Source organism: Aedes albopictus, chromosome 3, assembly GCF_035046485.1.
Source record: "Aedes albopictus strain Foshan chromosome 3, AalbF5, whole genome shotgun sequence".
NCBI lineage: Eukaryota > Metazoa > Arthropoda > Insecta > Diptera > Culicidae > Aedes > Aedes albopictus.
The window spans coordinates 380,701,267-380,725,087 of record NC_085138.1 but is presented as its reverse complement, the minus strand read 5'-3'; the positions used below and the strand labels follow the sequence as shown (position 1 = coordinate 380,725,087).

The 23,821-nt window shown below is 38.2% G+C and overlaps 1 protein-coding gene across 4 annotated transcripts in view; it reads left to right on the top strand.

The window, feature by feature from the left end:
- LOC109399098 (glucose-6-phosphate 1-dehydrogenase) overlaps positions 1–23,796 on the top strand; it is a 92,057-nt gene extending 68,261 nt beyond the window's left edge. For 3 of the 4 annotated variants that reach the window (XM_029875265.2, XM_029875263.2, XM_062855805.1), the window contains exons 2-4: positions 4,671–4,855; positions 21,992–22,138; positions 22,209–23,796. In XM_029875265.2, coding sequence (XP_029731125.1) covers positions 4,790–4,855; positions 21,992–22,138; positions 22,209–23,486 — 1,491 coding nt within the window. In that variant the 5' untranslated portion in view covers positions 4,671–4,789 and the 3' untranslated portion in view covers positions 23,487–23,796. Of the gene's footprint in view, positions 1–4,360; positions 4,604–4,670; positions 4,856–21,991; positions 22,139–22,208 lie in introns of those variants that run through there. The other variant, XM_029875264.2, reaches the window with a different exon arrangement.
- The last annotated feature ends 25 nt before the right edge of the window (positions 23,797–23,821 follow it).

Here is a 23,821-nt window from a genome sequence, read left to right as displayed (position 1 = left end):
AAGGAGTGGTAAGGATTTGAATCTTTACTTGAGCAAGGTTGCAAACCAATACACGATGACAACACTAACGCCACCAAACACCATATTGCCACAGTCAGTGGTGAATTGAAACATTTCAAGTGGTGAATTAAATTAGTATGGGAAATTAACCGATTGCAGCGCCACGCTATTGCCACTTGTGTTGCCGATTTCAAATGGCCGTTAAATTCCTTACACAGTTTCGGAACTGGACTTGGATGTCTGTTCTCTGTGGTTTTATAATGTTTTGATATATACAGAGGCTGCATGAATCGCAACTAAACAACAACTCCTCCCAAGTAACAATCTTAATTCTATTTGGTTTTATTTGTTTTTATGATAGTTTTATCGGAACATTGCATATTCTAGTTGATCTTATCGGAGTTTCAGCTGAGCACAACTATTCTTCGTCAATATGTGGTTTTAAAAACACCTCCAAGAATACTTGAGGTTCAGTTCATAAAACCATAAACACAACAAGAACTGTTGAACTTATTTTCAGTTTTATAAGGTTCTTGTAGTTATCTTCAATCATCCGTTCTTGATCAAGAGCAACTGTTCTCGCATGAGAATAGTTTAATACATGAAAAATACAAGAAAAATCTCAAGCATCAAATTTTGATTCTCATGGTTCCATTATTGCTGCCAATCAAGAACACCTACCCGGAAACCCAACCGCGACGCGGTGCAGTGCCAAGTTCCTCCGGCAGCAGCATCCGAAATGAGGTGGGAATGGTCATCCAGGACGTCGATTCCCGTGCAATCGGGGTTTCAATCATCGATCTTCAAAATCAACAACTACTTACAGTGTATCAAACAATTGTCCGTACAGCAATTTTTTGTCTAAATAATTTTTCATTTAAATGATTATAACTTTTTTATACGTCAATCAAAGACGCTGAAATTTTGACCAATAATAACCCATATATCAAAGCTCCATTGATAAAATTTTGAGCGAGATCGAATAAGTTTTCTGAAAGTTATAGAACTTTTAGTAAAACTAATAAAATGTTTGAATACATTTTTAAAACATTATATCTCAATATGTACTTGATGAAACTTTTTCAATATTTTTCGTGTTACAGCTTATACCTAAGACTTTCATATGCAGCTTCGTTTAAGGTTTTATATTCACTACAAAAAATATGAAAAATCTGTATATGTTCAGAGTGTCATTTGGAAATTTGTCATATTTTGATCAATAAAAGTGCCAAGTGTTTTCAACTTTTTTAAACTCTCCTAATGATATATTTTTATACAGGACCTACTAAACTACATATGAAGAGTAGGTCCTATGGATTTTTCGTTCAGTTAATGCACTTTTATTAGTGGAAAACGTTTGGCAGATTATATGTGCAAAATATGGAAAATTTTAAAACATCGTCAACTACATACGCACATTTTTCATATTTTTTGTAGTGAATATAAAACCCCAAACATGGCTGCCTATGACAGCCTTAGGTTTAAGATGTAACTCAAAAAAAATTGAAAAAATTTCATCGAGTACTTATTGAGATATAATGTTTTAAAAATGTGTTCAAAAATCTTATAAGTTTTACTAAAAGTTCTATAATTTTCAGAAAACTTATTCGATCTTGCTCAAAATTTTACTAATGGAGCTTTAATATATGATTCATGATTGGTCAAAATTTCAGCGTTTTCGATTGACGCATAAAAAAGTTATTAGCATTTGAATGAAAAATTATTTTGACAAAAAATGTGCTGTACGGACAATTGTTTGATACACTGTACCTGTTGGAAGTGCTCACCGGAGGAATGAGGCACTGCACCGGATCAAGGCATGTTATCGAAAAAGGTCTGCCTGATTGGCAACGGTACCGGGCTGATAATTAAATTCATCGGACGAGATTTACAAAATCCACCGCGGTGCGATAATTTATTGTTTGTTTACAATTTGGCGTACATGATTTATGACGTTCTCGGCGGAGTTTGCATAAACCTACATCAAGAACGTCATAAACCTGAGTACTCTTGAGTAATACTTCTTACCCTTGCATAAGATGAAATAAATTTAAAACGTTCTTGATGGAGGCCAACCAGGCTGCATTGAGAACGTTATAAATCCTAGTATTCTTGAGTTATGCTTTTAGCTCTGGCATAAGTTGATAGAAATTTAAGTCGATCTTATGGTGATGTTGATTAAAACCATCGATGATGGACCGACCACCGGCCTAGATTTCAATGGAAGCCATGTTGAGAAAACACATCAGCAATGTTCGCATGACCAGGAATAATATTTTTAAATATTTTATTAGAGCGTTGTAATGGAAGCGCGTTGCAATTTTTGGAAGTATCTTGCAACATATATACGATGAATTTTGCTTGGCATTTGGTATCCTTATTACACCACGGAAATATTTCCAATTTGTGTAATAAATTAATCCCGATTACAATAATGTGTCATTTTAATTGTGTTTTTAATTTCAATTTAATTCACCAAACTTTTCTGTCGACATAAAAGCTGCATCAGCAACAAACTAACAAATTTATTATCGTTTTATCGTGCACTTGAAGAATTCTACAAGGAGAGAGCAATTCGCCTTGAGGACAACTTGGGAAATACAACAAGTTCTAAGAGAAATTTAAAAACAACTCTCCAAGAGCATCTTAGGATGGGCCTCTTTGGTCTTATGGCGGATTTATGGTTGAGTTGATGTTGTTTTGCAGAGAAATTTGGTTTATGCATGGTTTTAAAGAACAGGTGTTGAATAATACTTCAAAAGCATTATAAGATTAATTATGTTACTTGGGGTCCGATCACGAACACAAGATGATGATGATGTTTGGAGACTTGGAGATGGATAGGATGAGGGTGCTTGTTAGTGTAGGTGGTCGAAATACTCGTGGCGACTCCAAGTTATTTGTGTGTTGTGATAAAATTTCAAATTCTTTAAGGTGTACTCTGAAGACGGTAAGATACGCCCAAGCTCCTGTTTTTAGTTCCTTATGCAATTTCGATGGTTCAAGTTGGAACCACTAATGTTGCGGTCATATACACAACAATTTTTTTTTTTGTAGAATTGCGCATTTCCCACCTCACTGGATCCCTTTCGCAGTTAGTATAAGTGCAGGATCGTGAATAAAACTGCGATTTTGTATCGAACAGTTTTGGTGTCTTCTGCGCACTTATTCAGCACCTTTAATGCATAAGTGCGCAGAAGACACCGACACGATTCAATGCAAAATCGCAGTTTTATTCACGATCCCGCACTTATACTAACTACGAAAGGGGTCCAGTGGGGTGGGAAATGCGCAATATCCAGGTGCGTGATTTCTGGTGATGTTTCGAACCTAATTTCACTTGGTTACATCGTTTTCCAACAAGCATCAAACTCACCATGTACACTTTTGTTGGCACCGGAAAGTGTCAACAAACCCGTTCCAGCTGCTACCTAGAAGCAGTATCACATTTATCAGTTGATTTGATTCAATCACGCACTTTTATTTGTGTTTTCGCGCTTATAAAAACATATGCGATAGTCCAGTGGTGAACTAAATGCGCAATATGACTTGCTGTGTATGAGGCAATGTGGACATTGATTTACGGAGCAGGTTTCACCAGCGTTTTCGGGGGTTTCATAGGGTTTCTGGCGATACCGAAAGGTCTCTGGTGCGTTACAAGGTGTCTGAGGGGTTTCCGGGGGTTTCCGTTGACATTTTCGGAGGGTCTGAGCCTGAGACTCTCAGGTGCGTTACAGAGGATCTGAAGGGGTTTCAGGGGGTTTTCAGACGCATATCCGGGCGTTCCAGAGGATTTTCAGCGGGCGTTACCGGGGGTTTCGGGATTGTTACAGAGTGTTTCAAGTGGCACTTTCGGGATTTCGGAGGACTTCAGGGACGTTACAGGGGATTAAGGGACTTTCATGGCTTCCTGAAACGCTCTGCAACCTCCTGAAACGTCTATGGCACTCCCTTTTCTTCTTTTTCTTTTTGGCATAACGTGCAAACTGTTCATTTCGATAACTTGATGTCCTAGAAAAGCCTAAACTGTATTTAAGCAAAATACCTCAAACGGTTTCTGACTAAACGTGTTTTCTTGGACAAAATTGCACAGAAATGGACAAATTTGCAAACATGAGGAGCCATGAATCGATAAAACCGATTGAATTTTATATAAAAGCTATATTAATTTCATTTACAATTGCGGTGTTTGCACCATTCTGACTTTTTACGGCTCTTGTGTGGAAGCTTAGTACTGCGCGCGCAACGCTCTGGCTGTTTTGTTTATCACCATATCACACGATACGATGCACCGGGCGCCACCGGCGTCGTCGTCGTTGCTGCTATCGTGCTCGTTTGCGGTTGCTGTAATTCGGAAGTCGGGCTTCTCGTACGATGCAACACGACGCGCGCGCCGCAAAACCGCGGCTCCAGCCGAGTGCTTCAGTGTAATGTAACCTAGAAGTAGGCACCCGTGCGTCGATTACACGCGATAGACCGTGCAGTTTCGGTTCAGAACTTGATCGAGTAGGACCTTCGTTCCCTTTGTGGCGGTGCAGTGATCCGAGCAGTTCAGAACTTCATAACTAATCCTTTCTCCAAACTATTAGGCTTCAAAAGAAGAGTAAACTTTCAAATTGTAATTTTTTCGATGGATCTTAAAACTTCTCCATTTTTTCATTCGGTTTCAGTTTCCAACACCAGCAGCGGCTACCGCACCAGCGAATCGGACAGCTCGGACAACACCTTGGGTACCCTGGAGGGAGAGGAAGCGTTGGCGATCATCCGACGGAATCTGAAATCGCGTGCCATGGAATGCGAGGGAACGCACTTCGATTGCAACTGCCCGCATGTGTTCGTGGTGTTTGGCGCTTCCGTAAGTATGCCTGAATGCCTTTAGTGTAGAGATCTAGAAGTTTTCGCGCAATCACTTTCCAGTTCTATGAACTGTGCGCCGGCCGAGTATTCGAAATCGATTTGCCGCGTGTACCTCGACCGACATGTTAATTAGAGGAACAATTGCTTCAACTCGCTGGCTGGCTGGTAGCTTCGTGTACGTACAGTTAGTTATGTGCGAACCTCACTCGGATGGTGAACTTCTGACTTGTGAACGGCCGACCGGAATGAATTTGACGTCAAAGTGGCACGGTGAGAAAAAAAAAGCGCGAGAGAAAACCGATCGTCTAATGACGCGGATGCGAATCGTCACCGGCGTCATCTTTGATGGCCGTTGATCAAACTACGACAAATGTCTTGAGTAGGTACGTAGCGTTTTTTTTTTCCTACTTCATGATACGCTAGATGCCGCCGCGCGTACGCCAATGGCGATGATGACTTGGATAAAACCTAATATTGGCTGCTCAATTCAAACGTTGACCAGGCGCTTGAGTTGAGAGGTAAAAACGTGGTACAATGAGCCAACACACCTTGTTTGCTTATACGTACGCGCGGTAATTGCTCGTTTGATATGGTTCGTCAGGGACTGGAATGATTTGCAGTTAAAAACAACGACTGAGTCGGTCTCAGGATCTTTTGTTCGAATGAGGGAATGAAATATCATACTTTCGTTCAAGTGGTTGAGAAATTTCTCGAAGATCTCATTGAATTCTTCACTATGATCTTGATGAACTCTTTGTCAGATTAATGAAGCCACAATTAATCTATAGTGATATAGTGAGATTTATATGGAATTTCCTCCAATTCTTCTTACATTCAATAATAATTCTATGAACGGAGTAAGAACACTTTGCTTGTTGTCCCATTACTTGTATCTGGATCTTCGTAGGTTACACTTACTTCTTTCAGCCCTGAACACCTATTGGTGGTACAGAGGGTCGAAATGAAAGATTTTCATCGTGGGCGATTGCCCGACTATTCTTGTTCGTTGTTTCACGCTAAAAGTCGTTGCCGTTTCTTTTACTTTCGATTTCTGTAACGATTGTTGGGCTTCAAGAACAGTAGGTTGTGACCTAGGGTCCCCCCTATCCAGCGTACTAGGGCTGCCACCTTAGGTATAGCTTCCGATGGAAGAGCATTTCATATTCAGCCGCTGGATGCCAGAATAGACGCTGTTTGAGCCGCACCTCCTTGGTGAACAGACGCTCGGGACGTACCTTCTCAATCTTGCTGAAGTCAGAAGGACAACAGTGCTCAGGCTGCATTATAGGGTGTCGCAGAAAGTATGGGCACAACTTTGCAGCTCTGCCATTTGGGTATGGATGCATAAACAAACTTTATTTTCACACATATCCTACCAATTGACATCAAATGCCTATTACTAAAATTTGAATTTTACACTTCGTTTGGATGTGATGGAGCATTCCCTAAAAGACCTTTTAAAGCCTCTTCACAAATTGCTATATTTTTCAATAACATCGCTTATCAAATTGTTTTCTACGCATGAAATTAAGCTCGATAAAAATTACAAAAAATATATCCGTATATTTCTACATGCGTATCTATTATACAACCCTTAGTTTGAATTAAAAACATATATTTTTGAACCTATAAAATTAATTCAAACAACAAAATTGATTTTTATGAAAACCCGTTTTTCTAATAGTTGAAAACAAGCTTCTGAATATATATCACAGCATGCAGAAAATTACAATTTAATTTCAATATAAGTAAAATAAATGCTTTAGCTTTATAAAGTGTAGATTAAATTATTTTTATTCTCGTTAACCCTTTATAAGGCAGTGGCAATTATATTGCCACCTACTGTTTGTATTTTTTCTGTTTTATAACAATTTATTACGAACTTTTTTTTTTGGTTTACGCAAAAATGATATTAGTAATAACGCCTGGAATTTTTTTGGTACTAAAAAAAGCTTTTACAACAATTTGGGAGCCATTTGTAGTCTCAAAAATGGCTGAATTTGACCGCGTAAAGAAAATTAGCTCATACTTATTGTAAAATTATAGATTTGGTAAATATTTTAAGAAATCATCAAATTATGGGTTGACATGAGCTGAACTACGCAGTTTATATTATGGGTTAAACAATAATCCACTCTAAAATCTCTATCCCGGCTTTTTGTCGAAGTCAAAAGAAGAAAAGTACCCTAAACGGGCAGTGGCAACTATATTGCTACCACAAAAGCTCGTTTTTGGGGTTAACGGGCAGTGGCAACTATATTGCCACCAGCGTTTTTGGGCTGAACGGGCAGTGGCAACTATATTGCCACCTAAATTTTTGAGAGTTTCTTTCAAACAAAAATTGTTTTGTACATGTAATCATGTACACTCCCGTTCAAAAGTTTGGGGTCACCCCCTCAAAAACATGTCGTTTTTTTAGGCCCATATCTCCGCCAATTTGCGTCCGATTTCAAAACCCTACACGGAGAAACTGAAAAACTCAAAATTAGGTACTTTTAAACTCAATTTTGAGTTCTTTTTCATCTCCCTTTTCATGCGCTCTTTCTATTGTTGTCAGAGAGTGAAGAGAGAAACAGCCCAACTTTTGCAGTTCAGTGCGTCAAGCCAAAACTGAGTTTCTAGCACAGTACTCAAATTTGAGTGAATACAACCTAGTCAAAATTTCGGTTGGGTGAAAAAAACCTAAAATTAGGTATTCCTTTTACATGGAAGCAAGCGGGAACAACCCAACAAAAACATCGATTCCATCAACTCAAAAGTGGCTTGACGCACGCAACCCCGAAGTTGAGTGGAAAGAACTCACTTTTGGGTAGTTTCGTCTCTCCGTGTAGGTTTCATTCAAAAGATAATAAATCAAGGAAACTTTGAACATGATTTAAAAGAAACTTTTTCAAAAAAATTTGTGTGTAAACTTAACCCAAAGTTGACAAATTTTCTAAAAAATGAATATAAACTTACGGCAGTGTCGCTGGAAGTTGGGTCGACCAAATTTTAAGATGAGAGCTGCAATATGACCCATTTTCTATTAGCTTTCAACTGCTTTTTACAGAACTTAGCTAAAAAATCTAGCAAAAAAGTTATTAAGTAAATTATTCCTTGATGTCATCGACCAAAAGTTTGGGGTCACCCCTCAAAATGATGTATCGGCCAAAAGTTTGGGGTCACTATTGTAAAACATGGAAAAGTGATTTGTTGATATCTTTGTCATCTTTCATTCAATTTTAATTCTTCTTGGCTTATTTGAAACAAAATGAATGATACTTACTGCATAGACATTGAACCACACATATTTGTTGAAATTTACATACTAAAACTTAACGTAAAGTTGCCTCATTTTTTGAAGCGTGGTAAAATGTGCTAACTTGACATAACATTTTTATATACAAAAATCGTTAAATACGTTAAGTTGAAGACATCAAACGTAAATTTAGTTAATTATCTTTGAAATGAGCCAAAAATAATTAAAATTGAACTATAGATGACGAAGATATCACCAAATCACTTTTCCATGTTTTACGAAAGTGACCCCAAACTTTTGGCCGATGACATCAAGGATTAATTTACCTAATAACTTTTTTCTAGATTTTTTAGCTAAGTTCTGTAAAAAGCAGTTGGAAGATAATAGAAAAAGGGTCATATTACCGCTCTCATCTTAAAATTTGGTCGACCCAACTTCCAGCGACACTGCCGTAAGTTTATATTCATTTTTTAGAAAATTTGGACCCTTTGGGTTAAGTTTACATACAAAGTTTTTTGAAAAAGTTTCTTTTAAATCATGTTCAAAGTTTCTTTGACTTATTATCTTTTGAATGAAACCTAGGGTTTTGAAATCGGACGCAAATTGGCGGAGTTATGGGCCTAAAAAAATGACATGTTTTTGAGGGGGTGACCCCAAACTTTTGAACGGGAGTGTATATGATCATTTCCATCATAGTATGCGTTGACAACTCTTCTAGTTTTCTCGGCGTTATAAAGGGTTAAAACATGTTTTAAAACTCGAATGTATGTGGGCATGTCTTATCCGAAATTAGAAATGACGAATTTTTCAGTTTTCTCAAAATTTTAAAATATCCATGCGTACAATATATTTTAGGGAAAATATATTTTTATAAAAAAAATCAAATCAACCATCTGAGGAAACATGTTTTCGAATATATCATGCGAAAAAAATTCGAAAAAATTGTTTCAAATTTGGGTATTTGGCAACATTGTAAAAAAGTAGTTTGTGCAGAAGTTTCAAACGCTGTTTTTTTTTCATTTTAAACATTCTGCATACAAAAACCCTTTTTATTGTATAAACTCTTCACAGGTATCAATGAAAAGACTTTGAATAAAAATACAAAAATATAAAAATTGTCGTTTGTTAAGAAAATGGTTGTATTTTCGCTATACAAAGTTGTGTCCATACTTTCTGGGACACCCTATAACAGCTAAGCACATAACCAAAGACGGCTCTCAATCTGTCACAGGCGACATGGTTGAAAATCCCTTAACGATTCACCGGATCATTAACACATGAGTGTGTGCATGTACAGGTATGTTCCGTTTCTATCAACACGGTCCGCGATTTTCAGTTGACAAAAACGGAATAGTGATAAAAACGGAATAATTTTCTTTGACAACATATTTTGCAACATTTTAATATGAATTGGAAGTTTTACTGTAGAACACATTCCAAAAGTAAAAATAAGCTGTTTACTATGAAATTTAATTGTTAAAGACCTTAATTTTAGAACATCTGCAACCAGTTCAAATTACAGTTTTCTGACTGTGACGCCGACAAGAGGTTTTCACCACATTTGTGACCACATTTTTGGATATTTATTTTCGTTGAACGCAAGAATGACACATATTACAGTTCCAGTACCCGGATCGACGTATTAATATATGACATACTTCCAGGAATTATTAATCTCCAGGAACATAATTTCGATATCCTAACAAAAAAAAGGATATGTTCACTTCCTTCCGGAAGGCATTTCTCCACGAATATCATCTTCACAGATTCCTATAAAAGTTTCGTCTAGGATACTTTTATGAAATCTTCAGGAATTTTTCTAAGCAAGCACTTGTAAATTCTCCAGAATATTGGATTCCCCAAGAAGTTCCTCCAGTATTCTTCTAGGTTACCATGTACCATGCCGCTTGTATATCTTTTAGAATTCGATAAGATTTTTTAGAGAAAAGCAAGCAGGTTTGCCTTATGTTTTCTTCATAAATTCCTCCTCGGACCAACCTAGATGCCTTTTTTTAATTTCTCCTGGAGTTTCTTTGGGGATCCCTTCAAATATTCCACCAGGAAATGGAATTTATTAACCTTCCCTATGCATTATGTTGGGAACAGCTCACTTGCGCAGTGTACAGTTTGGGTCTAGAATGGCCCTTATGCACAAGGTGGGCTAAGAGAATCATTTTGGGATTTAACCTAGACATCCTGTTGAAATTAATCCAAATTCGAGTTGCTTTGGAGATTCACCAAGATTTTACTTATGAAATATAGGAGTATCTCCATTTCTTCAGAATTTCCTGCGGGAATTCTTCCAATATAACTTTTTGAAATCCCTTAAGAACATTTTTCTGATATTTCTCCAGGGATTCATTCTGGGGTTCCTCCAAAATTTATTTCTCCAATTTTTATTCCTTCAACATTTTTTCTAGAATTTCATCAGAAGTTATTTCTAGGATTCTTTAAAGAGTTTCTTATGATATTTTTTCCTGGAATGTCCTTCATCCAAAAATTACTTATAAGGATTCCTACAGGACTTTATTTTGGTATTTATGCGCAGTAGTACTGGAACTTTTATAATGAATACTTCCAAGAAGATTCTATCTTTCATCTTTGTTATTTCCCCATGATTAGTAGATGAACCAGCCTTGGGTTGACAATCTTGTTAAAAAAAAATAATATAATAATAATTCTCCCCGACTGCGTTTCCTGGGAATATCCCAGTAGTTTAGTCTAGTAATCTTCCAGGAATTCTTTCCTCAAACCCTCCAGAAATTTCTTCAGGGAGTCCTCCTGATGTTCTGTGTAGAAATCTCCGAGGAGTTATTCCTGAGAATCCTCCAGAATTTCCTAGTGGGAAAACATGAGAAATTCCTTCTAGGAATCCTGTTTAAGTACAGAATTGATGGGATTACTTTAGGATTTTTTGGGAGTCCTTAGATTTTTCTGGGAACACTCCAGTAGTTGCTCAGATCGTTTGTCAAGTTCCTAGACTCCTCTTTCTTAGAGAAAATTATTTCTGGAAGACTTAACTCCTAATTCACAAAAGAAACTTCTGAATTATTTCCTAACGATATCTCAGAAGAAAACCATTAAATAATCTTGAGGAATACAAAGTAGAATCGAAAGATGAAATCCCAGATAAAATTCTATAGGAATCACCAGTTTATCTAGTGAATATAGCAGTTTCGGTCGGGAAAATTTGGACAGGATATCAAGGATGACAAGAGAGATCTCTAGTTGAAATTTCAGTCTCGTCGAAAAGAAATAGCGACCAAAAGAGAAGAATTCAGCACATCACGTAATTTCAAGAAAATCGTGTAAAAAACCGCGTGGAACTTATTGCACTTAAAAAAAGTCTTGTAAAAAAGATTGTAGTGTAAAAATTCAGGCAATGACGGGCTAAACCCCGAACTGTTTAAGTTCTCGAAGAACACTTGAAGAGGCATGTCAAGTTCCAGTTGGTACGTAGAGCCAGAGTAATTTTTCTATCGGACTATTGGTTTAATTTTTCTCATGTTCAAATAAGAATAAAATTTATGCATGAGAGAAACAATGAATTAACATTATCTACAGCTGAATTTGAAATGTGTTCAAATCTATTTAAGCGTATACGTCTTCTATTTCATCATTGGTGGTTGCTTCAAACTCACTCATGGATGCATTTGACAAAAACTTTAGTGTTGACAAAAACAGAATGAAATGTTGACGAAATCGGATAGTTACAAAAACGGATAGTGATAATAACGGATAGTGACAAAAACGGAACATACCTGTACATGCAAATACGTATACGGAAGCTATTATAGCTATAATAGCATCTCATGCACACTCATTCATGATAATGTTCCCTGAAGTCGCACTGAAGTCTTCGACAGAACTCTTAGCTAGTGGTCTTTGCCATCGATTGACCCGTGGAAGTATGAGGTAGGAACATTTGAGAGCCAGAGCTGAGCTGACCAAATTATCCTCATAGGAACTACCTACTACCTATTGATTTTCCATAAACTATTGGTTTCTGGTAGATCTTCCGCTATAGTGTGTGTACAATCCATCTCCAACTGACCGGCAGTGCTTTTATGAAAGAAATCTGTCCACACATTTATGTTTTTTCCTATTTTCTGTATCAAACATGTGCAAACAACTTTAATCCGGGAGATAGAAGGTGATAGTTCTACTGCAAATCCAACAACCCATTTCGAGAATGCCTGTTCCTACACGTGCATTCTGAGGTCATTTTCATGTACAATAAGCCCCGCATGACAAAATCCACATATCAGATGGATATCTGAGATGAGATCATACTTCCAAAAAACCATTTCTGATTCTGGCGCGTATTTGGTTGTTTTTAAGTCGGTATATATAAAACGATCATACCAGTTCTCGTTGATTTCCTTGTGTTTCATTTATCTTCTTTGACAGCTGGATTGATTCATTACTTCTATAGTGAACGCGTTTGATTATGCTGCGATACTCACCCCTTACAGGAGCGATGCATGCGCAGCAAAGAATTACACAATACTCAGATCCTCCGCTATAGTTATGCTAAATTAAATCGGTGACAATAATGAGCCCTATTCGATTTAACCAATAGTATTGGCATTTTCCTGTTTACTTACAATATTTACTTGATTTATTCCTATATGATTATGCTTTGTTTTGTATGCAGAAGCTTTTGGGTAAAATCACTGATCCGTTCTTTTCTTTCTATTTTTTTTGTATCTTTTTAACTACTTGTTATCGCTTATTCTTGATTCCATAGCTAGGATAATAACGAAGACTTTTTTCTTCTTCTTTGTGGCTCTACGTTCCGACTGCTCTGATGGCAAAGGCGACATTATCGCCTGAAACATAAGATCTTTAGTTGATATACACTAGGGTGGGTCAACGTTGTATGGAAAAAAAAAATAAAACTGGTCGGATTCAATCAGATCAAATTTTTTTTATATGTTGTTTGAGGTCCCAAACTACTGTGCAAAATTTGGGCATGATTGGTTCAGCCTACATTTTGCGCATCGCGATTGAAGTTTGTATGAGGTTTTACATGGGAAAACATACTTTTTCGTATTTTTCTTGAAAGTTGCTCAAAATTGTCCTATACCATATAACCGCTAATGTAAAAGCACAGACAAACAGACGTACATTTTTCGATTCGAATCATAGTCACGGAAGATGCTCGCCCAATGCTAAAAGGACTGAGGCCAACCATGAACTAGATGGCGGCAGTGGGCAAACTTCGAACTCGAACAAAAACAATGCGAGCGCCACGGGTGGGCAGTTGGCCAACTATCAAATTTTTAAATAGGCCGTTAAATCGTTGTACGATGAGAATTATCAGAGTGTTATGTCTGTTTGTCTGTGGTAAAAGTGGATGTGTCGAAAAACTTTGTCGAAGACCGCAAAGTGATCCAATGCATGTGGCAAATGATATACTCTTGGCAATTCTGACCAAAAATTGAGATTTTATTATTGATGTTATTCCTTTACATGTTTAATGCTAAGCACACTCAAAAAAAAGGTTATAACTTTTGTCAGAAGACTCGAATCGCTTTGCGGTCTTCGGCAAAGTTTTTCAGGACATCTGAGGCTATCTCCAGTTAGCCTAGTGGTTAACGCTATGGATCGCCAATCCGGAGACGGCGGGTTCGATTCCCGTTCCGGTCGAGAAAATTTTCTCGACTCCCTGGGCATAGTGTATCATTGTGCTTGCCTCACAATATACTAATTCATGCAATGGTTGGAAAAGAAAGCCCTCAAATTAATAACTGTGGAAGTGCTCAAAGAACACTAAGTTGGAGAGAGGCAGGCCAAGTTCGTCAATCGAAAGCTGGGACATGTCATAGCTTTCAATTGGAGCCACAATTTTGAAAATCAGTGGTTGCCAACATGATGAAAAAAAAAAGTTTTGGTATATAAATTCAAGATGGCGGCCCAAATCAACATGACCGACCCAACATTTAAGTACCACTATCTTTCCTCTTTTTAACAACATTTCGTTCAGAAGTGGTTCTGGAGATTTTTTTTTTTTTGTTGGGATTTGAACCACTGCGACCATTACTTTGATCTATTGTGGTATACCCCTGTTTAGTTTCGCATTTGTTCAGGACGACGAGTCACCATTGAGGGTTGACGTCGTTTGCTGATTATGCGAAGTACCCCAATCTGGGATGATTCTTAGGATGAAATCAACCATCAAATTGGGATTTTTCAACCAAATTTCAGAAGGATTTAGAATACCCTTGGTAAAATATTGTCTTCTACGCACAAATAGTGCTGGACAGTCACATAACAGATGGTGAGAGGTCTCAATTGCATAGTTACAGAATCGACAGACATCAGTTTGACATCGATTAATATTTTTCAAATGATATCGTGTCGGGCAGTGCCCCGTGAGAAGCCCAATAGCTATGCTCAGAGATTTTTTATTTAGGTTTAATAGTTTTTCTGTAGTTTTGTCATTCGGAGTTATGAACAGTTTGGATTGTCTTGATGTTTTCGTAGCAATCCAGTTTGATTGTATCATTTGATCCTCCCATCGCTTTACTTCCATTTGTATTTCACATTTAGATACACCACAGAATGGTTCTGGGCCTATGAATTGAACTTCAGAGCCTTCTCTGGCAAGTGTATCAGCTTTTTCATTACCTTCTATTCCACAGTGGCCTGGTACCCAGTACAGATTAACCTGGTTTTTAGCGGCCAACTGTTTCAGTAGTTCAATGCATTCCCACACCAGCTTAGACTGACATGTGAAAGATTTTAGTGCATTCAAAGCTGCCTGACTATCTGAAAATATGCAAATCCGTGTATACCTGCACTTCCTCTTAAGGCATACAGACACACACTCCAGAATTGCATATATTTCTGCAAGAAAAACGGTTGTCCATTTTCCCATTGATATTGAAATATTCAGCCCTGGCCCGGTAATTCCAGCTCCAGTGCCATGATTCATTTTTGAGCCATCTGTGTAGAAAATAACCGATCCTGGTAAGATATTCGGTCCCCCCGATTCCCATACTTGACGATCAGTGTTGACCACTGTGTATGGTATATCAAAGTTCAGTCTCTTATCCATCCAGTCTTCGTTCATTACTACTAATTGATTAACGGGAAAATCTTTCAGTATACTGAGATGCCCAACAAGATTACCTTCCAGTAATATAGTACTTCTTCTTAGCCTTAGGGCACTCATTTCAGCTTCCTTCTGCACATATTGATGCAGTGGAAGTTTATAAAGAGCGGCATCTAAGGCCTTTGACGGTGTACTATGCATTGCTCCTGTTATAGCCATACAAGCCAAACGTTGTAACTTTTCGAGTCTTCTTTGTGTTGTATATTGTTTTGTCGTAGGCCACCAAACCAGCGACGCATAGACTATCCTGGGTCTTACGATAACCGTATAGATCCAATTAATCATTTTTGGTTTGAGCCCCCATTTTCTTCCAAACGTAGTTTTACTTACCCAAAGAGCACTCGTGGCTTTGTTAATTACATGTTCTAAGTGTAAGTTCCAGTTAAGTTTATCATCTAGAATTACTCCCAGATATTTAGCATTTGACGAGTATTTTAAGATAGATCCGTTAATTTTTAAAGTTTTCAAAGCAGGTTTTCTTCTGCGGGTAAATGGCACTAAAACTGCTTTTGAAGGGTTGATGTTCAATCCTTCGTTTTGACACCAACGCCAGGTGCAGTTTAGTGCAGATTGCATTCTGTTTGTTATGATACTGTCAAACTTTCCACGCACTATTATAACTACGTCATCTGCAAAACCGATGACTTCGAAGCCTTTTTCCACTAGTGTATTAAGAAGATCATCAACAACAAGTGACCATAGTAAGGGGGACAATACACCCCCTTGAGGACATCCCCTGGTAGTCTTTACAGTTATGGATGATTCTCCTAATTCAGCCGATACTTTTCTATTATTTAGCATTTCCATTATCCACTTTTTGATACAAGGATCGAAGTTTCTATTTGTCATTGAATTGTCAATAGAGCTGTAAGATGCATTATCAAAAGCACCTTCTATATCAAGAAATGCTACAAGAGCAATCTCTTTCCTGTTAAGCGTACTTTCTATTTTTGTAACTAGTTCGTGAAGAGCTGTGACTGTAGATTTATTGGATTGGTAAGCAAATTGATATCTATTGAGAGGATATCTTTGTAAATAATTTGATTTTATGTATTCGTCTATTATCTTTTCCATAATTTTGAGTATGGTAGACGTAAGACTTATAGGCCTGAAAGATTTTGGTTGTGCTTTGTCTTTTTTACCCGCTTTTGGAATAAAAACTACTCGAACTTGAGTCCATACTTTAGGTATATGCCCTAAAGTTAAACTGCATTTAAAAATACTAGTAAGGGAATCTAGCAACTCTTTTCCACCCTTCTGAAGAAGTGCAGGAAATATGCCATCCCTTCCCGGAGATTTGAATGGTTCGAAGGAGTTCACTGCCCATTCAACTTTAGATCGTGTGAAGATTGCATCCGGTATAATAAAGTTGGTGTCTACAGTCCGTATTGGCCTATAGTTTTCTTCAACTCCCGTACCATCTTCATCATCACTTGATAGTAAACTTGATCCAGGGAAATGAGTTTCCATCATTATTTTAAGTGTTTCGTTTGTATCAACAGTGAAACTCCCGTCTGTTTTCTTCAAACTTCCCAGGCCATTTGAATGGTCTTTGGAAAGAACTTTTTGCAGTTTTGCTACATCTGGGTTTTTTTCTATGTTTTCACAATAAGACCTCCAGGTTTTCCTTCGAGATTTTCTTATTTCTTTATTGTAAAGTGTAAGGGTTTTTTTATATTCATCCCATTTTCCCGAAACCTTTGCTCGATTGAAAAGTTTCCGGGATTTTTTCCTTAAGTTGTTTAAAGTTTTGTTCCACCAAGGTACATCTCTATTTGAGATTTCTTCCTTGACTTGTTCTGGAGATACTTTTGAGTTAAAGGAGAATAAAGACTGCGTAGCCACTGAAAGTTTAACTTTTGAGTTATGTATAACGGTTGGCCAAAATCGAGGGGTTCGCAAAAATGGTTGTGGCTCTAACCACCGGGGGTTCCATAAATTGGAGTAACCAAAGGCGTTTTCCTTACTTTTTTGGCGAGGACTTTCAGAAAATCGCTATCTAAAAATTTTGGAAAACAAGGTGTAAATAGTGAGCCGGTCTCAGCGAGAGTTACTCAATCTTAGTATTAACAGAATCTCTATAGGCTCTTTGGGGTTAACTTTAACTATTGACAAACAAACAAAGTTTAATCTCAACAAATATTTTCATAACAAAAGCAAACACACAAATAAGATAAAGATAACTGAGAAGTCTGAATAGCATTTAGCGGTATCACTTAAAATGTAATGAAAATGATCGTTACAACAAGAAAGAAATAAATAAATACACTTTAAAGTTAAAAAAACTTTAACTATTGATCAGACAATACCAGAGTACCAACTACAGGGTATCCAACAATCAGGGTGTCGACTACCTGGAAAAACCTGGAAAGTCAGGGAATGTCAGGGAATTTATTTTTAGACCTTGAAAGTCAGGGAATTTTGTTGATGGTCAGGGAATTTTTTTCACGACAATCGTAAAACGATGCATTTGAATTATACAAGTCCTACAGTTGTGGAATTTGATAAACTAGCTAAATTGTTTCTTTAAGTTGTCCATGCTAATAACTTACGATCAAATAAAGGTATGATCTTAGTCATGAGTTTTGTAGTTTCAGTTAACGTAATGCTGTTCTAAATTTTATCATGAAACCTTATTTGATGTCAAAATGTCAAGTACATTTCACAGTACTCAATACATATCATTTTTGTGAATCTTCGGCGCGTTCTTCAGTTACCGTCAGTGTACCAGTAGCCGCTCGTGTTCCAATAGCCGCTCACCATCTTGACAATGATATTTATTGGCATGAATATGTATAATTGTCTTCATCCGTGTATAATTCGGCACGCATATTTTGAATTGTATGCTGGCAAAATTCTTTTGTTCTTTGACTTTTACTGCGAGCCCTGTTTTGGTGCTGTCCTGCTCACTCTCACAGAAATTTTGAACACAGTGCTCGCAGTAAAAGTCAAAATCTCACAGCATGCAGAGGCTAATACCCGTGGAAAAAGGATTGTATTTTTGCAGGGAACTTTCTTTTCTATGCTCGTGAGCGGCTATTGGAACATGAGCTGCTACTGGTACACTGAGGGTATATCGTTTTGAGATACTTCACTCCTGCATCTTGATGGGTTTCTAATAAATTTATTGTCGTATTCAGTCTTGAGATGCCCGAAAATTCGTTGTACTGCTGTTGTATTGTACTGATCGTTGTATTGAAGATTATTTTTTAATTTTGAAGAATTCTTTGTTGAATCCTTTTGTTGCCTTTGTTGCCTATTGCTTTTTCTGATTCATTCTAGATATACGATCCCACTTGAGCTTGGTTTGTTTATCTCCAACTTAGTGTTCTTTAAGCGCTTCTAAATGCAATCAAAGCCTTATGCAATTAGAGAATTGGATACCCAAGGTACTTCACACGTTTTTAGTGCATTTTTAGCTTACGGTGATATCTAAACTCTTAAAAAAATCAAAGTCTTAAATATTTTAGCCAAATCCTTTCAATATTCTTCTTTTACAAAAAAAAGTTCATTGACCCTTGGTGTATTGATGGCCTTGTGGAAAACTATTAATCAATTTAATTTATTGATGGTTTATGTGAAGTTCATAAGGAATATTTTACAAGATATCTGCAAAGATTCCTGACTAAGATTCCAGAGGAGACTTTTCGCATATCATTCACGAATTTTCGATTAGTTTTTTTTTGTGTATTCAAATACCATCTCTAGTGATCTCCTGGCATAGTCCTTACAGGATTCAAATGGAAATTTTTCATGATTTGGTGGCATTTTACACCTATCGTGAAATCGCGTTCATAGTTTTTTTCTAAGATTCATAATAGTTTTCTGACGTGTTCTCAATCTGTGAAAAATTTATAAAAAAATAAAATTTGGGTGAACTTGTGAAATATTTCTTGGCAAAATATATGTGTTGATAATTTAAGAGCACATCTGAATCATCAATGATGCGTACCAGATAGTATTATATGCAGGTTTATTTGTTTAAAGAAAATATGTGAGTTAAACTCTAAAAAAAACACAAAATCTTGCCGTTTTGCCGTTCTTTTTCAAATATCTAAAAAGTGAACAGTAAAGAAACTATGTATATCGAAAATTCTGATGAGAAAATGGAAAACATCTAATGACGAGTTGACCAATAATCCCAAAAGACTTGCAAATTGTTTGAGACTTTGTAGCTTATATTTCTATGACCTGGAAAGTCAGGGAATTTGATTTTCAAAATTGAGTCGACACCCTGACCAATGCTTTATGTTGCATTTTTTTTTTATTTTGTTGCATGTTAAACCGCAGGGCGTTGCACTTCGCGTTCAACTCCTGGTGTGACATCTGATGACCCAAGTACTATACAGAGCCTATTTCTCAGCTGATTATATAATAAGCACTTTTGCAGTTATTAGATGAGATTGTTTTTGCCGAATTGATCAATTTTGCATTCGGGCAAGCACGAATCAAGTTTATGCTCTGGAAAGTCCCCATTTTTTCTTAATTAAAACCGGGAATCAAATCCACAGCTGTGCAATTTCAGGATGCCCAACGACACTCACTCTGACCCTCACTTCAAATGACAAACGCCGTCGTTCAAACTAGGATCCAACCACGTCAAAGCAACTTAAGCTAATGCTCGTTCAAGGTAGTGCCAACAACATCCAACAGCAAAGATCGCCTCTTTTTTCCTAAAACATCCAATGAAACACGAAGCTTTGACTGCTTGATTTTTTTGTTCTACGTTTCACATCCATATTCATACGGCGTGCTGTGTTTGTGTTTGTTGCGGCATACAATACTACTTGACCAGTTGACCTTCATCCGGGCCCAGCTGGCCGAAAGCCGTCTAACAGTGAGTGACATAATTTCTGCGTCGGAGCGACTGATAAACGTGCGTTGGACTGCCTAGGCGATTTGTAAAGAAAGAGCGTGGTGGGAGTTCCCATCCAGCGTATCAATAATGCGTTCGTCGCGAATGTGTTTACCAACGACGTAGAGACTCAGCACAGCTTCACCCATATCATTTTCGGTGGGCCAGCATCCAGGATTTGATATTTTGATTTGTTCTATAATGTATTATTCATCCTTTCAGCAACTCTGTTTTGTTGCTCATTGTAGGAAACGGCATTCTCCTCCGTTATCGCATCTCAATCTGGAAATCTCGCTTACAAAATATGCAGTAACCGTTGCTGGTTCGGTTTGCTTACTTCATTGCGATTCCTTTCTTCCGTTGATTCCTGCTTTCATTCCGATCGTTTATGACCTATTTCTTCGCAGTTATGGCACTTGAAGTTCTATTTCTGGCTTAGAAGCGCCGATTCCGAGTTTCCGGAAGCTTTACCTGCGTTCTTGTTCGCTCATCTGGTTTTCTCATCCAGCATTGGTGTGCACATAGATTCCAGCGTCATTCGATCCGGTTCTACAGTGTCCAATGCCGTAACAAACCCGTGTGTACAGTCAGTGGACTTTTTCATCATACATAGCTATGACGTTTATTCTACCATGCTCATCTATTGGAACCTTCAAACAGATTATGAAAGCTTTTGAGATGATCTAGGTCATCCAAACCATTCTACAGAATATTCCAAAAGTACAAAAAATGATAATGCTACGCAGCGTAGCGGAAAGGGCTACTATCGCAAGTGTTAAAGTTTTGAAACTTCGTGGTGCATTGACTGATCTTTGATATCCAAAGGTTTATTATAATGACTCTTAAGATTGCAAGAGGATTCACAAGTCGTACTTGGTTAACCTTACTGTCCATAACATAAGCAACTATTATTCCGGTTATACATTTTCAAAGGCTTAGCTCCATGATAGTTTAGGTAACCCAGAATATCCCAAACTAATATAAAAATGCCTACAGATTTTCAACAATGTTCAATTTATATTGCTGACTAAGTAACGTTAATCAGTGTAGCCGAAAATCTAAATTCACATGTTGAAATTCTGATTTCCAGGAAAGTTTGGCTGATACCCCAAAAGAAACTTGGAATGGTTCGTAAGATTCCAAGAGGTCCATAGATTTCAGTAAGTTATGTAATGTTACAGTTTATAATAAATTTAGCTGCTATAACGGCTGTAGTTGCCAAGATTTGAACTCCAAATAAGGTTATACGACCCAGGATGTCTATTGGTCTTCAGAGACGTTCGGAGATAACTTCATCGCAGTTTGGGTGATCTAGAAAATCTCAGCCAGTTATTTATCTTCTGGGCATATCCCTCTTACCCCAAACAGTTAGATTGTGTGGAAACCGTTCATTTGCTTCATTGATAATATCTCGCGTTTAGTATCATACAGGCGTATCTACAATGATCGATTTCTCTTCGTCGATTTTCTCTTCGGATTATTCCGGAAAATACGACCAATATTCGGATGATCTCTCGGTGCATTTCGGTGAAGGATGACTAGGACTAGCATCTAAAACAACAAAAACAACCAAAAATGATTTGCAGGCCAAGTTATTAGCCGAAGAGAAAATCGATGAAAAGAAATCGATCATTGTAGATACGCCCGTATGATACTGAGCGCGAGATATAATAACTTTAGGTATTTTCAGCAGTTTTGTTCTCTTTGTCATGAGGGGTTTTGTCGCCCAAATTGCCTGAAACTTGGTCGTATAATTCAGTATGGTGGGGAAAGATTTGAGACAAACTTTGAGTTCAACAGGTTGTACAAAACCTTCCACGAGGAAGAGAACAAAGCAGTCGAATATACACTTTGTTACCCTAGGTATAGCCAGAGGAATAAATATCTTACCCAAAACCTTTTGATGACTTTTACTCTACAGGGTGACTTGGCCAGGAAGAAGATCTACCCGACACTGTGGTGGCTGTACCGCGACAATCTGTTGCCCTGCGTCACCAAGTTCGTCGGCTACGCTCGCAGTAAGCTCTCTGTCAGTGAGCTCCGGGAAAAATGCCATCAGTACATGAAGGTTAGTGTTCCTGTCATTATCACCTCGAACTTTGTCACTCGTTCTCATGTCTCCCCCATATCTTCTTTAGGTCGAACCAGACCAGCAGGAGAAGTACAACCAGTTTTGGGCCCTGAATTTCTACTTCCCCGGTAACTACGACAGCCGGCGGGACTTTGAGCTGCTGAATCAGGAGATCAGCAAATTCGAGACCGGTAAAATGGCCAACCGGCTGTTTTATCTGGCTCTGCCACCGTCGGTGTTTGAAACTGTTACCGTGCACATCCGTGAGACTTGTATGGGGCTGAAGGGGTGGAATCGGATCATTGTGGAGAAGCCTTTCGGACGGGATGCCGAAAGCTCGAATGCCCTGAGTGCCCATCTGGCCAAACTGTTCAGCGAAGAGCAGTTGTACCGTATTGATCACTACCTGGGAAAGGAGATGGTTCAAAATTTGATGACAATTCGATTCAGTAATCAGATTTTCAGCCCCACGTGGAACCGCAACAACGTGGCTTCGGTGTTGATCACCTTTAAAGAACCATTCGGAACGCAAGGACGTGGGGGTTATTTCGACGATTTCGGAATCATTCGTGACGTCATGCAGAACCATCTGCTGCAGATCCTCTCGTTGGTAGCCATGGAGAAGCCGGCCACTTGCCATCCGGATGACATCCGTAACGAGAAGGTAAAAGTTCTGAAGAGCATCAGTCAGTTGACGATTGATGACGTAGTGTTGGGACAGTACGTGGCCAATCCTAACGGTGTGGATGAAGACTCCCGAATGGGATACCTGGATGACCCGACGGTTCCGAAAGGCTCGGTAACCCCAACATTTGCCCTGGCGGTACTTAAAATCAATAACGAACGGTGGGAGGGAGTTCCGTTTATCCTTAGATGTGGTAAGGCCCTGAACGAACGCAAGGCTGAAGTCCGAGTTCAGTATCAGGATGTCCCCGGGGATATCTTCGACGGAAAACCGAAGCGTAACGAGCTGGTTATCCGGGTGCAACCCGGAGAAGCACTGTACGTCAAAATGATGACCAAATCCCCGGGAATCACGTTCGACATGGAGGAAACAGAACTTGACCTAACCTATGGACACCGATACAAGGACGTCAAGCTGCCGGACGCCTACGAACGGTTGATCCTGGATGTGTTCTGCGGATCGCAGATGCACTTCGTCCGAGCGGATGAACTGAGCGAAGCCTGGCGAATTTTCACTCCCCTCCTACACTACATCGAACGGGAGCGGCCGGAACCGATCAAGTATGTGCACGGTGCCCGTGGACCCAAGGAAGCGGACAAGAAGTGCGACGAGAACAATTTCAAATACTATGGATCGTACAAGTGGCACAAGAAACAGTGAATCACACTAAGGTTATGGAAGAACTTCATATTCTGTTAGCGATATTTGTTGAATGTTTTAATCATCTATTACTTTTTCCCTGTACTTTTGGAACTTTCATGTATTTATTTACTTCATTCGATTTCATACTAGTTAGAAGGTACGACCATAAAGAGGAGATTAGAAGGTTCATCGTAACATTTAGTACGTTTAGCCTTAGTTACGTTTTGTACTGATTGAAGCAACGAGCGAAGGCATTTTTGATCATATTTTTTTTATACAAAATTGACCAAAATTCCCAAATAAAAACATTCCCGGACCAATGTTTTAATACCTGTGTTTGATTGCTGTTCGTT